This window comes from Phyllobates terribilis, unplaced genomic scaffold (genome assembly GCF_046119375.1).
Source record: "Phyllobates terribilis strain yellow unplaced genomic scaffold, ASM4611937v1 Scaffold_231__1_contigs__length_3143052, whole genome shotgun sequence".
Taxonomy (NCBI): domain Eukaryota; kingdom Metazoa; phylum Chordata; class Amphibia; order Anura; family Dendrobatidae; genus Phyllobates; species Phyllobates terribilis.
The window spans coordinates 1693177-1711738 of NW_027362991.1; the positions used below are offsets into that span (position 1 = coordinate 1693177).

At 40.6% G+C, this 18562-nt stretch overlaps 1 protein-coding gene across 1 annotated transcript in view; it reads right to left on the reverse strand.

Moving 5' to 3' along the window:
- LOC141215222 (low-density lipoprotein receptor-related protein 5-like) overlaps positions 1-18562 on the reverse strand; it is a 122632-nt gene that overhangs the window by 13065 nt on the left and 91005 nt on the right. The window contains exons 10-15 of the mRNA XM_073665545.1: positions 17801-18027; positions 15986-16170; positions 14488-14811; positions 12849-13051; positions 9823-10034; positions 4993-5183 (exon numbers count right to left, since the gene is read on the reverse strand). Of these exons, the coding sequence (XP_073521646.1) occupies positions 4993-5183; positions 9823-10034; positions 12849-13051; positions 14488-14811; positions 15986-16170; positions 17801-18027 (1342 nt within the window). The remainder of the gene's footprint in view (positions 1-4992; positions 5184-9822; positions 10035-12848; positions 13052-14487; positions 14812-15985; positions 16171-17800; positions 18028-18562) is intronic.

An 18562-nucleotide genomic window follows, 5' to 3' on the forward strand; every position in this document is an offset into this window, starting at 1 on the left:
TCTCATTTTTTTGGCGTTGAATTCACTAAAGTCTGATGCTAAATTCTTCCAATTGTGTTCATTATTCACTAAATAGGATGGATTACAAAAACAAGCGTGAATGGATCAAACAGAAAAACATCATTGTCTCATTAAATGATGCGTGTCCTCTCATCTCACGCCGTTTACCCGCCTTTCATCTTCTTGAAATAAATTATCATCACTAGCAGAATCAGAAACTTGGATCTCACCGGCTACATCACAAAAGCAGCAGAGATCCATACAGATTTTTAATCAAAACTGGCTTCATTATGTAGCATTTCACCAGTCTACGAAAGCGTTAAACACAGTGACCATTACTTGAATGAAGAAGCCATTTTGCAAAGCAAATGTCTTATACAACAACTATTTTGATAGTTAACTTTGGCATAGGCGACTTAATTTCTTCCATCTGACCCTGAGGGGAGTTGGTAATAAGGGCTTTGTATGATTAGAAGCCCTTATAATTGCTCAAAACAGATTTACAACATGTATCATCGAAATGTCTCACTGGTGGTTGGAGTCATTGATTCATTAGGACATCAATGGCAATCTTTCAAATTGACTTCCACATAAAAAAAAAAAAAAAACACCAGGATGTGTGTCACAAGGTATATTTTAAAATTCCAGGGTTTAGGTACATTATTCAGAGAGCAGCAGTAAAGGAAACCGAATGAAAAGTTTTGCTTCTTTGTTCTGTATCTGTGTAGGGGAGTGGAAAGCTGCATCTGAGAGCAGAAAAAAATCGATCACAGTCTGTTACAGTCATATCTCCCCCTGTTAAGTCTTCTGGTGATCCGGGGGGGTTGGTACATAAAATTATGATCATATGGTCACCTTCCCCCACCCTTACAAATAAAAGAAAATATATGATCTTTGATTGTCCCAAATTTTTTTTTTTTTTTAATTTTAAATTTGCACTGAAAGGGTAAGAAATTGCACAAACTCCTTGTGTGCCACTTGAATTTCTTAGGGTCAGACATTGTGGCCGAAACAGCATTCACACATCATCTGGCCCTAACCTTCTAGGTTTACCAGTAACAAAATTATATTATATTATAATATATATATATATATATATATATATATATATATATATATATATATATATATATATATATATATATATATATATATATATATATATATATATATATATATATATATATATATATATATATATACACAGTACAGACCAAAAGTTTGGACACACCTTCTCATTTAAAGATTTTTCTGTATTTTCATGACTTTGAAAATTGCACATTCACACTGAAGGCATCAAAACAATGAATTAACACATGTGGAATTATATACTTAACAAAAAAGTGTGAAACAACTGAAAATATGTCTTATATTCTAGGTTCTTCAAAGTAGCCACCTTTTGCTTTGATGACTGCTTTGCACACTCTTGGCATTCTCTTGATGAGCTTCAAGAGGTAGTCACCGGAAATGGTCTTCCAACTATCTTGAAGGAGTTCCCAGAGATGCTTAGCACTTGTTGGTCCTTTTGCCTTCACTCTGCGGTCCAGCTCACCCCAAACCATCTCGATTGGGTTCAGGTCTGGTGACTGTGGAGGCCAGGTCATCTGGCGTAGCACCCCATCACTCTCCTTATTGATCAAATAGCCCTTACATAGCCTGGAGGTGTGTTTGGGGTCATTGTCATGTTGAAAAATAAATGATGGTCCAACTAAACGCAAACCGGATGGAATAGCATGCCGCTGCAAGATGCTGTGGTAGCCATGCTGGTTCAGTATGCCTTCAATTTTGAATAAATCCCCAACAGTGTCACCAGCAAAGCACCCCCACACCATCACACCTCCTCCTCCATGCTTCACGGTGGGAACCAGGCATGTAGAATCCATCCGTTCACCTTTTCTTTGTCGCACAAAGACACAGTGGTTGGAACAAAAGATCTCAAATTTGGACTCATCAGACCAAAGCACAGATTTCCACTTGTCTATTGTCCATTCTTTGTGTTCTTTAGCCCAAACAAGTATCTTCTGCTTGTTGCCTGTCCTTAGCAGTGGTTTCCTAGCAGCTATTTTACCATGAAGGCTTGCTGCACAAAGTCTCCTCTTAACAGTTGTTGTAGAGATGTGTCTGCTGCTAGAAAACTGTGTGGCATTGACCTGGTCTCTAATCTGAGCTGCTGTTAACTTGCGATTTCTGAGGCGGGTGACTCGGATAAACTTATCCTCAGAAGCAGAGGTGACTCTTGGTCTTCCTTTCCTGGGGCGGTCCTCATGTGAGCCAGTTTCTTTGTAGCACTTGATGGTTTTTGCAACTGCACTTGGGGACACTTTCAAAGTTTGCCCAATTTTTGCACTGACTAACCTTCATTTCTTAAAGTAATGATGGCCACTCGTTTTTCTTTACTTCGCTGCTTTTTTCTTGCCATAATACAAATTCTAACAGTCTATTCAGTAGGACTATCAGTTGTGTATCCACCAGACTTCTGCACAACACAACTGATGGTCCCAACCCCATTTATAAGGCAAGAAATGCCACTTATTAAACCTGACAGGGCACACCTGTGAAGTGAAAACCATTTCCTGTGACTACCTCTTGAAGCTCATCAAGAGAATGCCAAGAGTGTGCAAAGCAGTCATCAAAGCAAAAGGTGGCTACTTTGAAGAACCTAGAATATAAGACATATTTTCAGTTGTTTCACACTTTTTTGTTAAGTATATAATTCCACGTGTTAATTTATAGTTTTGATGCCTTCAGTGTGAATGTACAATTTTCAAAGTCATGAAAATACAGAAAAATCTTTAAATGAGAAGGTGTGTCCAAACTTTTGGTCTGTACTGTATATATATATATTTTTTTACAAAAAGGTATTACACCCCCACCCGTGCCCCTCTATTGTGGCAGGTGAACTACATTCAGAAAATATATAGGTAGACCATTTTAACATTAAAGAGGTTGTCCACTACTTTTATATTGATGACCTATCCATAGGATAGATCACCAATGTCTGATCAGCCGGGGTCGGACACCCGGCACCACGCCAATCAGCTGTTATCGGTGGCCGGAAGTACTTACTTGCGGAGCTGGCTATCTACTTGTACTGTCTGGGGCTTGTTACTGCACATCTGCCTCCTATTGAATTGAATAGGAGGCAGGTGTGCAGTAACACGCCCCAGACAGTACAAGTAGATAGCCAGCTCCGCAAGTAAATAATTCTGGCCACCGATAACAGCTGATCGGCGGGGTGCCCAGTGTCGGACCCCGGCTGATCAGACATTGGTGATCTATCCTATGGATAGGTCATCAATATAAAAGTAGTGGACAACCTCCAAGTTCTTATTTGTGCATTTCAAGTACTCTAAAATCCTTGCCAGTGAAAGGACCTTAGTGATTTACTTAAAAAAATATTTATATGCATCTAAGGTCGGTTTCACACCCCCAACATACATGATCTGAGTACGGGGCCAGAGGACCCATGGCCGGTCCAGACAACGCAATCTGTACTTAAACTGTGAATGTCGAAAGTGTAAACTTGGCCTAAAACTTCAAGTAGTGAAGAGCACTCAATTCTGTCTGGTAGCTTCTGGCTTTTAATACAGGGCAAAGGTGGATGAGATTTATATTACTGCAGCTTTTTATTCCTCTCTGCTTACATCCAATGTAAAAGTATAAATTCAAAGAGAGGCTATGAGCCCACGATGCAGAAATGCTGCAGATTTTACATGCGTTTTTCCCGCCAGGTAGAAGCGTTTGTCAAGCGTTTTTTGCATGCATTTCTGCATGCGGGTTATCAAGCGCTTTCCAAGCGATTTTAGCATCACTTGGAAAAGTGCTTGACAACTTGGTCACACTATATAAATCCATGCAACCGCGATTGATTTATATAGTGTGACCAAGTAATGGTTATAAAAAAAAAAAAAAAAAAGAATGGTAAAAAATAAAGATTATACTTACCTCCTTCTCCAATGTGTCTGGTCTCCCCAGTGTCTCGCGGTTGTGTGAAAGGACCTGCCATGATGTCATTTAGTCATGTGACAGGTCACGCGATCACTGACGTCAGCGGTTGCGTGACCTGTCACATGACTAAATTAAGTCATGGAAGGTCTTTTCACACCACCGCGAACCGCCCAAGACACCGGACGCACCGCTGAGCAGGCAGGGGGCAATCAGAAGGTAAGTATAATCTTTATTTTTTTATATTTTTTTTTATTTTTTTTAACAGGTACCATGGTACCCGGGTCTGGATGCGAGTCTCCTCTTCTCCAGACCCGGGTACCATCCGCACATTGAATCGCTTCATATCTGTGTGTGCACATGTAGTCATGCGGATATTATGCGTTTCAATGCAAGTCAATGGCGGCAATTACGCTGTGTGTCCGCAAAATTAATGGACATGCTGTGTTTTTTTCCGCAATGATAATCCGCAGTGGAAATTTCCGCAGCATGTGCACAGCACATACGGATTATCATTGGGGACCATGGGGCACGTATTACCAAGAGTTTTCACTGCGGAAATTCTACGGCAAAAACGCTTCAAAAACGCATAGTGGGCACGCAGCCTAAGATGTATCTTAAAAAAAAAAAGTAAGGTCCTGTGCTTCCAGCAGCCTCTGCATAGGAAAATACTTTCCCATACAGTGAAAGAAAAGATAGGTGAATGATACGCCTAAAGACATGCTTTTGGCTTATGCAGGGTACAATGGGACATATGAACAGGTTTGATAATATATGCCAAGGGAAACTCCTGGCTTAACAGACACACGGAAAAAGAAGATGTGAACAAAACCCTTAATGATTATTCAAGTGGTATTAATAAGTTGAAAGTTAGAATACCTTAAATTACCAATTGTACAATGAGAAAAGGAATATCATCCAAATAATACACTAGTAAAATACTTTCAGTTTAGGATATAGCATTATGTGAAAAACTGAAGCATATAGCGGTTAACCGTTAATGATTTTTCAGTGTAAATATATTTATTTTCTTTTTCAAACACTTACCGGATAAGTCAGAGCTCTCTATACGTTTCAAGTCTGCATCCACCCAAAACAGTTTCCCCAATTTGTTGTCGACGACCAACGCAACGGGTCTGATTAGCCCAGTGGTGAAGAGAACCTCTCGCTCCGTCCCATCTAAGGCGGCACGCTCTATTTTTGGGGATCTTTCTTGCATGTTTGTAAAATACATGTATCTAGAAGAAGGACACACATAGGCATCACTCAAGTATGAACACACATTGTAATTTAAAAAAAAAATAAGATTATTTTTAATATAAATAAAAAAAAAAAAAAACACACCATCACCCATTTTGAACATGCCATGACTTATAGCGTAGTGTACAACAGAAACGTGTAAGGCTTTATACCCCTGCTGAATCTCTAATAAAACTATTGATTTTATGGATGGAAGTGCCGGAAATTCCTTTTTTCTTCTTCGGTTCTACAATAAGGCTGTGTGCCCACAATGCGGATTTAATGCGTTTCCGCAAAGCGATTTCCGCCGCGAAAACACATTAAAAACGCATGTTAAGTTGTCTGCCATGTTTCCCAATGATAATCCTCACGTGCTGTGCACATGCTGCGGAAATTTCCGCTGTGGATTATCACTGCGGAAAAATCTGCAGCACTAGCATTAATTATGCGGAATCACGGCAAAATTGCCGCCATTGACTTGCATTGGACCGCATAATACCCGCATGACTGCATGTGCACATGCGGATATTAAGCGATTCAATGTGCGGATGGTACCCGGGTCTGGAGAAGAGGAGACTCTCATCCAGACCCAGGTACCATAGTACCTGTATAAAAAAAAAAAAAAAAAAAAAAAAAAAGAATTAAAAAAAAAACAAACATACTTGCCTTCTGATGGCCCCGTCTGCTCGTGGTGGTGTAAAAGGACCTTCCATGACGTCATTTAGTCATTAAAGAGAAACTGCTGCACAACCGGACAGGTGCACGAGTAGGGTCCAAACCTAAATACTTGTAAAATAACCTCGGCACTCAAACTTTGATGATTTTATGTAATAAATTCATCAAAGTTTGAGTGCCGTGGTTATTTTACAAGTCATTTAGTCATGTGACAGGTCACGCGACCGCTGACGTCAGCAGATGTCATATGACTAGATGACGTCATGGAAGGTCCTTTTTAGAGCACCGCGAGCCGCCTAAGACACCAGACGCACCGGAGAGGAGACCGGGGGCCATCGGAAGGTGAGTAACTTTTTTTTAAAAAAAATTTTCAACATTTTTATTCTTTTTTTTTTTTCTTTTTTTTTTTACTATTGATGACTTGGTCACACTATATAAATCCATGTCGGTTGCATGGATTTATATAGTGTGACCAAGTTGTCAAGCACTTTCCAAGTGATGCTAAAATCGCTTGAAAAAGCACTTGACAACCCGCATGCGAAATCGCATGATCAAAACGCTTCACAAACACTTCTACCTGGCAGAAAAAACGCATGTAAAATCTGCATGCGTTTTTTCTGCCAGGGAGATGCAGAAACACTCCGCAGCATTTCTGCATCGGGGGCACATAGCCTAAGTGTTACAGGCTGTGGCATCAAAGCGAACTCACTGACAGATTCACTGTTAACTCATTCTGCATCCAGCTATAGAGAGTAGAGATGAGCAGATAGATTTGCGTGACACTGGTCTAGCGTCGAGGTCATGTTAACCTGGCAGCTAGACTAGAGGCCGGCGAATCTCTTACCTTCTGGCATCCCCGACGTGGCTTTTGATTAGCCAGGGCTGGTGTGACATCATCTGTGTGTCACAGATGACGTCATGCCAGCCCTGATGAATCAAATGTTGTGCAGGGGACGCCGGAAGGTAAGAGATTCGCGGGTCTGCAGTCTAACCGCAAGGTACCACTGACCTCAACTGGAGCCCCGCAAATTTATCCGCTCTACTCGAATGTAGAGACATAATCAGGGCTGTACAAACCAAACAATGCAAAAATTAGTAATGAACCTCTATTATTTCAAATATAATTAAAAAAAAAAAAAAAAAAGGATGGGGGGGGGGGGGGGGGATTTATACAGAAAAAAAATCCCTGAGGGGGTCAATACACTTGGAGTGTGTCGAATATTCATATTTTAGGTGTACCAACAGTTGTAGAATTTCCTTTCTTTTCACCTCTCGCGGATTCATTTTGTAATATATTTTTATAGCCATTTTCTGATATTTTGCTCGACATCCCCTACATAGTACATAGATATATAGTCAGACATATTCCGGGTGCCAACAGCCATCAGGGAAAGCTTACAAAATATTTCATCAAACTCAATGATAAAACAGAATGAAGTAAGCTTTCTCAAGGGCGCACATTTACTTTAAAGTCAGCCGTTAGAACATTACCAGCCAAGAAGAAAAGTTGTGTGTGAATGCTGCTGACCCACAATGCGGAAAAAAACAAAAAACCTCTACATATGAACTGTCGCCAAAATAATCACTTTGATTTTTGCAGTTAAATCAAGACTCTGTCGGGAGAAATCCCTTGTGCAATATGATGCAGATATCTCTCCATTTACATAACAGACATGTCTGGGAAAATAAAGCAAATTGAGCCAACAATATAACAGAATTTTGGAAGATGAAATAGTGAAGAAATCTTACAAGTACAATGCAACAAGTATGCAATTTTGCATGGACCATCGGTCAGCAGACTTGTCTGAGTATTTTATAGATGTACTATTTTGGAGAAGGCCAGTAGGTGCATCTGCTTCCAACACACAGGCAAAAGTTTTATAGTTTACAATACCCAAATTACATAATCTTAGCCATCACGGCCATTAAACTGCATTGTGGGAGACAAAGCAGAGCCGAAAAAGCAAAATGACCTGGGCGGGGAATTGATTCAACAGAACTGAACTGAGGAGAGACTAAAAGGGCATAAGCACCACTAGTACAGAAGTCCCTTGGTAATGGACCCCCAGAACATATCTTGTATCAAATTAAAGTCTATCATGGTTTTAAAATTGTGCCCCCTCCCCCGACAGGTTTTACTGCTTCTTAGGCTTCATCAAGCTCCCTTCCCCTGAAGAAGCTGCAAAAGCAGTGAAACATTGATGGGTGGTGAGCGGACAACTTTAGAATGTTACATTTTAAAGTCTACACAGCGAGCTTGGCATACTCCTAGTGAGGCACTATTCCAGACTGCTGCCTCCAGCATTATTAATTCAGGCCATAAGTGGTGCCAAATGGTAACAGTTGCTAGGAATACTGCCTTGCTCCAAGTATGCCATGCTCATGGTACAGATTTTATAATGTAACACACTAACGTTGTTCCCCTCAATATGTTTCACTGCTCTTGCAGCTTCATCAGGCAAAAGGACAATATTAGGACCCTGATGAAGCCACAGAAGCAGTGAAACGTGTAATCTACAACGTAAGCTTGGCATACTAATGTAAGCTCACTTTGTAGATTTAACAGTGTAAGCTGTTAAAGTTGGCCCCCAATAGGTTTCACTGCTTTTGCAGCTTCATCAGGGAAAGGGACAATAGTACAACTTCACCCTGATGAAGCAATAGAAGTAGAGAAACATGTCAGGGGGACAACTTTAGTGTGTTAAAATTTTAAAATCTGCACCGTGAGCTTGGCATGCTAATAGCAAGGCAGTTTTCTGGACAAAAGTGGTGCCAAACAACACAATTATCACATATCAGTAATAAGATTTTATTCCGCACAACCCCCAATATGTAGACAACAACATCAAAAGTTCATTATGCATCAAATTGAAGGTATTCAAATTAAAGAATATGCCTCCTATTAGAGAGGGGCTGCTTTAGTAGTGGGGCTTGTGCCCTTTTAGTTGCCCTTGTGTTGCATTGGGAGAGCTTAGAGAGCAACTATTTCTACCCACCGCCATTTTCCAAGACTTTGTGAGGCCAGGGCTTAGAAATAAATTACTGCATCACCACCGAAGCCCAGTAGAGGAGGTCCGATGAATAAAAAAAAAAAAAAAAAACCACACACTATACCCTGGAAAACCCCTTTAAATACTGATCGTTCCAGAAACCTTCATGTGCATGTAAAGTGCCATGGAATAAATGGCGAATAATGAATAAAAAAAATTATTAAAAAAATAATAAATAATATTTTTTATATATTATTATTATTATTCTGTACAGAGACGTCCAATTTTGTTAATAAAAAAAACATTTCCCAGTTTGGCAACACCAGTCCATTTTTTCTTTTAATTAGATGAAGAAAGCAATTTACTTTTCCTAATGTTTTATAAATTATTCTTAATAACGGATATTAAAATGTACAAAGTTTTCCGTGGTTTCCAGAGTTGTTTAGAAGAAAGCCAAATAAAAAAAATAAAAAATTATTATTTCTTCATCTGTTTTGCTCTTTATGCTGAGTGACTGGTAATATTTTCTCCCCCCAAAAAAATAAAAAAATTATTCAGCCAACCCAAATGCCTGCTGAACGCTCTTCACATCTGCTCGACAAACCCATCTGTAGCTCTTCTCCAGCTGCATTACACATGGTTCCCATTCTGTCCACTTGTTTATCTGTCTTCAGGGATTTAACTGGCAGAACATATTTAGGAGAAAAATATGATGGCAAGTTCCTTACGTCCTCCGTCCTGCCAGGCAGTGAAAACACAACCACATACCAGAGGATGCATGCCGGTACATGTCTGCCGGTATAATGGCAGTTTACATGATGGGCTGTCATGTATCCACTGCTCAGGATACATCTATGAGCAGCCGTCACCATGCTAAAGCAAAATATAAAAATTCTTAAAATTCCAAAAACTTTTTAAAGACACTTGTATTAATTCAGTTTGAACCATAAAAGATAAAAATAAAAAATCTTACCCTCGTTCTGCATTCAAAGCAATGGCCCTTGGTTTGTCATGTTCTCCGCGCAAAACAGTGCCAATATATTCTCCCGGAACCCTGTTGACGTTGATGCTGTTGGTGGCCTCGCACGTCCAGTACATGGTGCGGCTGTAGACATCAATGCTCAAGTCGTGCGGCTGTTTTTCTAGGGTTTGGCTTTGGTTTGGAGTGGATACTAACACCAGAGGCTATAGAGGGGGACAAAAAGAAAAAAACAACAAAAACACAATTTAATACATGGTATCAGAAAAAGGGGCCAATATGCCAAAGGATTAAAGACTATGGACCCTTTTGAGAATGTTTTTCTTCAACTTAAATGCTTGTTTTTTTTGGATTAAAAATATTTTTTTTATTTGGTTTCATATAAAATGTTGCATATTTGGGCTTCTATAGTTTTTTTTTTCCCTACGTATTATAATTCTTTTAGCATCAAACAGTCAAAGCTCATTGACGAATTCTCAAGTTTTCTAGTTTGCATTTATGACCACATCAAAGTTCAGCTCAACTTTCATGTGGTCATAAATCAGATGAGAGGACATCAGAAAACGGCAGGTAAAATAGATACAAACTCTCAGTGAAGACAAGCTTGCTGATGAACTCTCAGTTAGCTCATTCTGCAGCCAGTAATGTCCAAGGCTGCATCACAGGATGGTGACTACAGTCGAGGTGGTGTGACCTCTAGAATAAACACCTGGAATACACTTTAACACGTCTATGGATTTACACTGAGATTTACTTTAAGGTTATTATCAAGTATTTGTGAAAAAAAAAAATTATATTAATGAAATGTTTAGCTCCAAACAAACACTTATCTTAGCCTTGGTACCACCCACTGAAAATATTTAGTTTTACTACTTGGCCATTTTTATCATTCACAGGGGCGGGTTCATCTCCTTTGGTATGAACGTAAGGTGGGGGAGTTGGGGTTATTTGGTCTCCATCCCAGAGAGAAATGTCCTTGACCTCAAATATATTACTTGGCCATTAATGATCATACAATAGAAAGTGAAATTACACAGGCAAGAGTCCTGTGTAATCGCCAGAGGTGGAGGTCTAATGGTTGCACTTTACTTACTGCTGCCCATTCACATTCATTTTTGTACGTCAAAACTGGTGGGATGTCTATCATTATAGGCTGTATTCTCATTTAGGTTGAGCCTTTATTTTTTTTCTTGGGCTTTCAGTCATTAGGGAGGGCCGGCCTGGCTTCGGTCAACACTCAGTGGTGCATAGCGAGTGGCAGATGTAACTATACTCCAGCACTGACTGACAGCCGGCTCAGTATGAGAGCCGGCTGTCAATCAGTGCTGGGGGCGTTGTTACAGCCACAGCTCACTATGCACTAAGGGATGAATGAAGCAAGGTCGGCCCTCCCCTATGACTGAAAGCCCGAGACTGCCGGAAGGAATAAATTTTATTCCCGGTAGTGGGGCTCCAGGCAGCTTCAGAACGCTATTAACCTGCAGATTAACCCCATATCTGCAGGTTAACAGCATTTTATTTTACATGACAGGATCCCTTGAAGCTCACTGCAATACCTGTTAGGGGTCAGTGGTAGTCTAAAATACACTTAAGCCGGCCAGCAACATTACAAGGCTGACAGTCATCTTGGCAGTCTCTCCCATACAGAGGAGAACTCACCTGGCCAATTGGCACTCTGAAGTCAGACATGCCTGATTGACCGCTCCCCCCGACCATCAGTTAGCCGATGCCCCCTGCAGGTTGGGCCAACATTAGTCTAATGTGCATGGGGGCCACATGTCTATTGAGTTACTTAATCTACTACTTTGACTTTGCCACAAGAGCAACATCCACACTTGTTCCTGAGCTCACAACAGTGGGAACGGACATACTCAACAAGAACTTTTCTTTAAAGGGTTTTCCCAAAATCGCAAGTTATTGTCTGGAGAAGGGGATAACTTGTTGATCACTAGGGATCTAACCACTGGAACCCCCAGTGATCCCAAGAATGAGATTCCAGAACCCGCGAGATCGAGTTCTGCATTGCGCTGTCTTGAATGGAGCGGCGGTGCACATGCTCATCCTCTGCTCTATTTATGGTCAATGGGACTACCGGAAATAGCCGAGCGCTATACTCCCCCCTTCTCCAGTGGTGGTCCCATAGACATTGGATGGAACAGAGGTCAAGCATGCACACCTCCGCTTCATTCAAGATAGGGCAATGCAGGACTTGACCTCAGGGTCTCAAGAATCGGAGAGGGGCTAACTTTTGATTTTGGGAATTATGCAATGGCCAAAAAAAAAAAAAGTTTCCAGTTAAGGTTCTAAGCTAAAGGAGGGTTTTGTAGCTCAGTTCTTCCATACAGACCTGGTACAGTTGTAAGGCTACAATGCTTTAACCATTTTAGCATTTAAATAATTTTAGGGAGAAAAAAAAAAAAAATTGCAAATCAGGTTGCTGACATACGCAATGTAAATGGTCTCCTCTCTCCAGCCCCTTCCCAAGAGATCCATCTGTTCTTTGGCTTGCACCCATAAAAGCTGGCATCTTTTCAACCCGGATTCATTTCAACTGCAATTCTATTCGAATGATGGCATGTTTGTTTTTAGAGCGTGCGAAATACCAAGCATGCAAAACTAATAACTTTGAAACTGGCCAAAATACCTTCACATGGAAAGAGACTTTGATTTCGGTCCAGCGAGACTATACCTTCCGAAAGAACACAGACTTTAAGTGCCGCGCCGTAAAAGTGTAACGAATGAAAGCTGCTAAGGGTGCCCATATAAAACAGTCAGCTCCAGCAATCACCAAACCAGGACTGGCGGAAGAGTAAGAAAGCAAACTTCCCCAGAGAGTCAGTCGTCTCTGACATTGGAGAGCAGCTGTCAATCACAGCCGTCCTGCAGCTCTCAATCACAGCCGTCCTGCAGCTCCACAACACATCTGTGGCGTCTCAGCAAACACCATCAAAGTACAAGGTAACGTTTTAAGTAACTTTCCAGATAGAAGCTCGCATTAAAGTAAGAGGCAGGAGTCTTACCTGAGTGCCGTCATCCTTGGCCCTTTTAATAATATTCTGGCGCCCGTCCACCCAGTAGATGAGTTTGTCTAGGGGATCATAAGCGATGGCTTTGACGTTCCGGAGGCCGTGAATCGGAAGGATGATGTCTGGACTCTGCTGTTCATCAACTAACATTCGATTGATCGCCGTTTTTTGGCTAAATAGAAGAAAGCTGGAAGGCACTGCAACATAAAACACAGGATGCCCCTTTAATATTAATGGGGATGGCCGCTCCATCTTTACTATAACAGATGTGTGATCTTCTCATCACGATTTGGAGACATGATCTTGTGTACTCTTACTATTATACAATTATAACTGTTTTTTTCTACTTGCAATGAGCCATTTCTTAAAGGGGCTGTCCACCTTTGGGGACAAATTTTTTTTCTTCATAAATGCATGCAATTTGGGCAGTTTTGCACTTGGGTTTCGTTAAACATGTTGCACCCTTTGCCTTCAAATGCCTCTGTGTAGACTGTGTCCACCTACCAGTCTCCTGCTATCAAACATCTGTAGCCGATCAGTACTTGCTCAAAATAGTGGACAAGCCCTTTAATTTCAGGAAAGGCCATTATCATCTGATCGGTGGGGGTCCGCCTCCCGGAATCCCACAGTTCAGCTGAATGAAGTAACTGTACTGGAGGATCCTCTTAATTATTTTCTCGGCACAGCGCCACATATTTGGTGGTGGCTGTGCTTGGTACTGCAGCTCAATCCATTTACTTGGATGGAAAGGCACTATCAAGTGACGCATCCCCTTCACTTAGCTCATTGGCAGGGGTACCAGGAATGTGACCCCATCGATCAGATATTAATAGCTTGTTCTAAAAAGAGCAATCAATAGTAAAGTCCTCAAAAAAAAACACAACAACTTTAGCCTATGTTCACACGATGTGTTTTTGCGGCTTTTTTTTTGCAGCGTTTTTTATGCAAATTAAAATCTGCTTTTACAGCACCAGCAAAAGTTACGATTTCAGAAATATGAAATTTCATGCATTCGCATGTTTTTTTCTGACTGCAAATCTGCAGCGTTTCTGAAATCAGCAGCATATCAATTCTTTCAGTGTTTTTTTTCACCCATGGAAAACAATGAGAAAGTGCAAGACTGCTGCAAACCCCCCCTACCGCCCCCCAAAAAATTCAAACATGCATCTTTGCCGACTAAAACATGTACCATAGAAAAATCACGTATGTAATTTGAATCCAAAAACCACTGCAGAAAATGCCTTTTTTTCTGCAGGAGTCATCATTACAACTACAATTCTAAGTCACTGCAAAGTCCCTGTCAGTCCAGCTCCGCCTTCTCGTCAACTCCTGACCCAGCTGCTCCGCTCCTCCCCTTGCCAGGGACTTTGCAGTGACTTTTTGTAGTTCTACTGATGACTCATGCAGGAAAAATTGACCTCCTGCTCCTACATAGAGCTTAGAAGGATTCAGCTAGTCTGGAAAAGAGAAGAATTAATTGGGTAAAAAGACAAAATGAGCAATTGCAAGTGCACACTGCTATATAATATGATGATTGCAATATATTAAGAGGATAAAAACTTTGATGGTTAACAATGCTGTAGTCATTTACAGCAGTCTGGAAATAAAAGTAATGAACTCTACGGGTGCGTACAGCTGCAGTTCTTGTTGTTGGTGTCCAGGGTGTAATGAGAGGAGCAGCTGCATCTGTATCCATTCGGCACGGCCAGGCAGAGCTGACTGCAGTGTCCATTGTTCTGCACACACTCGTTGGAGCCATCCTGCCGGGAGGAGTGGAATACCAGAATGTCCATAACAAAGTCCAATCGACCTTGGATCAAAGTGCGATTCTTGCCGTTGGATTTGTCTGCCCTTTCGATGCTGTGCAGGTTCCAGTCTGTCCAGTAGATGTAGTCACTGTACTGGGTAAGACCAAAGGGATGAGGAAGGTCGTCAGCAATGATCTCTCGGTCCTCCCCTGTTGAACATAAAAGGGGAAAATGTTCAGAAACATCCATTATAAACACACGAACATCGAAAGTTACTGAATATAAGGGCTCATTCAGATGTCCATTTTTCGCGTACGAGTGCAATCAGTGGATTTCCAGATAGCCTATGGGGCCATTGACATGTCCGTGACCTCTCTCGGTCTGCGCAGACATGTCCAATTTTGATCCGAGGGTCAGATCCTTCTCATCAAGACGGCATGAAAAAAATCGTTGGTCTAAATTAATCAGGGCCTAAATCCCTTATCTGAGTGATCTGCAAAATCTAAAAAAAATATATATACAAATCAGTGAGAACTTTCTCCTGACAGCGCTCTCTTCTCTCAGTGTTAGAGATAGCAGTACGTACAGGTTGTATACAGATCTGCTGTGGAGGGGGAAGAAAGTCTCTAAAACTTTATGTAAGACTGATAAAACAGGCTGTAGACAAGGAGAGAAAATTAGCGCAGTGTTGGAGCTGTGCTAATAAACCATAGCAAGTGAAGAGGCAGCAGCATCCAGCCTATATTACTGAGAGGGACACTCCCACAAGAGAAAAATCTGAAACCTGGATCAGGATGCAAACGAAAAGATATGAAGGATGAAGATTGCCATTTTATTAAAGATAACCAATAAAACAGGTAAAAATGTGCTAATGCATGTGAACATGTATGAACCTTCTGAGCCTGTGTACCATTTAACTGCTGAAAAGCCACATTCTCCATACAGTTTAGATCACAGCCAATTGCAAGGAATGACCATAAAACGCATGAAGTCATAATATTCCCAGACAGGCGCTGAAAGCAAGAATTAATGCTCTGCCATGAGACAACAGCTGGTTTTTTGCTTAAAACTGCGCCTTACATCATTACTTTATATTTAGGTTGGAGAGCCTTGTCTATTATTTCTTGCCTACAGTTACAGACAGAAAAAAGTCTTGTGTGACCAGCGAAACACTGAATTTAAGGACGTTGCCATCAGTCTGTAAGCATCAGCTTAGAATTCACACAAGTCCAGACAAAGAATATTTCAACAAATAGTCCATAGCCTCAGATCAGCAACAACTGAGGAACCTCCCAAAAAGCTGAACCTACACAAGACGTATGATAGATTTACACAGAAGTGAGAAGCTCAGCAGTACTAAAGCCATGCGAGTCCCACATTTACCTAACATGTTGGACGATTGGATCATGTTAGTATCCAGGTCTGTCCAATAAAGTCTTTGGTCAGCGTAGTCAATGGTCAGATCATTAGCGCGGCCCAGTTTATCAACCAAAGTGATAATGTTGGTCCCGTCCATGTAGGCGCGAACTATCCTGGGTTTTCCTCCCCATTCTGTCCAGTACATGTATCTGCAAGGATAAAGGAGTCAAGAACTGTAATTGAAGAGTATATCTACCTATCTCTCTCTACATCTCTCTCTACATCTCTCTCCATCTCTCTCCATATCTCTCTCCATCTCTCTCTACATCTCTCTCCATCTCTCTCCATCTCTCTACATCTCTCTATATCTCTCTATATCTCTCTATATCTCTCTATATCTCTCTATATCTCTCTATATCTCTCTATATCTCTCTATATCTCTCTATATCTCTCTATATCTCTCTATATCTCTCTATATCTCTCTATATCTCTCTATATCTCTCTCTCTCTCTATATCTCTCTCTCTCTCTATATCTCTCTCTCTCTCTATATCTCTCTCTCTCTCTATATCTCTCTCTCTCTCTATATCTCTCTCTCTCTCTATATCTCTCTCTCTCTCTATATCTCTCTCTCTCTCTATATCTCTCTCTCTCTCTATATCTCTCTCTCTCTCTATATCTCTCTCTCTCTCTCTCTATATCTCTCTCTCTCTCTATATCTCTCTCTCTCTCTCTCTCTCTATATATATCTCTATATATATATATCTCTCTCTCTCTCTCTCTCTATAGATATAGAGAGATATGTGTGTATATTATATCATGTATGTACATATTATATACACACACACAATTATAATATAGATATACACACATACATACATTATATGATATATATATAAAATATATAAACACACAGACGCACATATACATATAGCACACACATGTATAAAATGCATACACATTTTACACACACATTATATATAATAGACACATACATTGTGTGTCTAAATATATGTAATATATACATAGATACGTGTGTGTGTATAATATACAAGTATATTTTACATGCACGCATTTTATACACGCACATTACACACGTGTTAAGACACTGCTATCGAAATAGTTAATTTACACTGTAATGCTTAAAAATCAACCAATCTTTTATTTATTTTTTTTAAAAATCCATACTACACGTAAAAATAAGACAATTTGTAATCTATATTATTAGAGAAATCCACTTTTTTTTTCTCTTCCTGGACTGATCATTCTCAAAATTCTCAAGTAAAATCTTTGTTCAGTGAATACATATTTTCCCATTAGTGAGATAGGGGATGGCAGTTGGTGCCCATAAAGTTCTATGGAGAACTGTAACTGTTGTTTCAGGAGAACTTGCAGCAGAATGCACATTTGCCTCCAGCTCCCCCCCCACTCCACAAAAATGTAAAAACATTTTAAAAGCACCATCATCTCCAATCTTAGTAATTGCAGCCAAGCACAAGCGCTCAGTGCATTTTTCCAACTAGTTTTGCATCCATCTCACTTCCCACCACCTCTTTCTTGACCGACATCTTTGGCTTTAGAGGAGGGCAGAGATAGATTGAAAATAAGTACTGGGGAAGATGCACTGAACTGTTGGCCATGTCCAGGGAACAATGAGCACCTGTGTTTGACTTGAAGAGTCGTTTTGTGCTGACAGACTCCCTTTAAGAGAAATTAAAGAAAATTAGCTAGACCTATTTAGTAACCCAACATGTTCTCCAGCACAATCTACTGTGATTATTTGGTACCAACCCCCCAAAAAAGCAGGATAACAGGACTCATCGTAAACTTTATCGCTTACCCCTGTGCTGGATCCAAAGCAAGAGATCTTGGGTTGTCGAGATCTTTCCAAACCAAAACCTGTCTAAACTGTCCATCAAGACGAGAGACTTCTATGCGGTTGGTACCGGTATCAGCCCAATAAAGGTTCTTTCCCATCCAGTCAACTGCCATTCCCTCCGGGTAATCGAGGCCAAACTCAATGACATGTTCTACAGAGCTTCCATTCATAAAAGCCCTGCTGATGGTCTACAGAAACAGAAAATGGAGACACTTGAACATATATTTTAGGTATTACAAGCTACGAAGCTAAGTAAGAAAAAAAACAAAGCTTCTCAAACTGCAAGGGGAGCTTCACAGGTGAGATGCCTCCAATTGTTGGTGAGGTACATATTCTCCATCCATGGAGGACATCAATCTTAAGATAAATTGTCCTCTAATTCTGCCTATACTTTTAGTTTGGAAACATAATTTACTGTTTTTTGCACTGACCCCAAACGGGTTGTCCAGCAGATAAGAAAAGAACAGCTTAAAATGTTATAATCTCAAACTCCCTTACCTACTCTCCCGGGAGCTGACCACGTGCCACCTATCTAAATGACCACTGGGGTCACTGTTGCTGCCACTAATTGGCTTCAGCAGTCATGAGCGAAGGTAGCATATGCTCATCCAAAGATGTATCGAGAGCAGCGTACCGGAAAAGTTCGAGTCGGTAGGATACATACAACTTTTTTTTTTAAATCTTTTACCATTCTAAACTATTTTTTTAAGCATGGCTGGACAT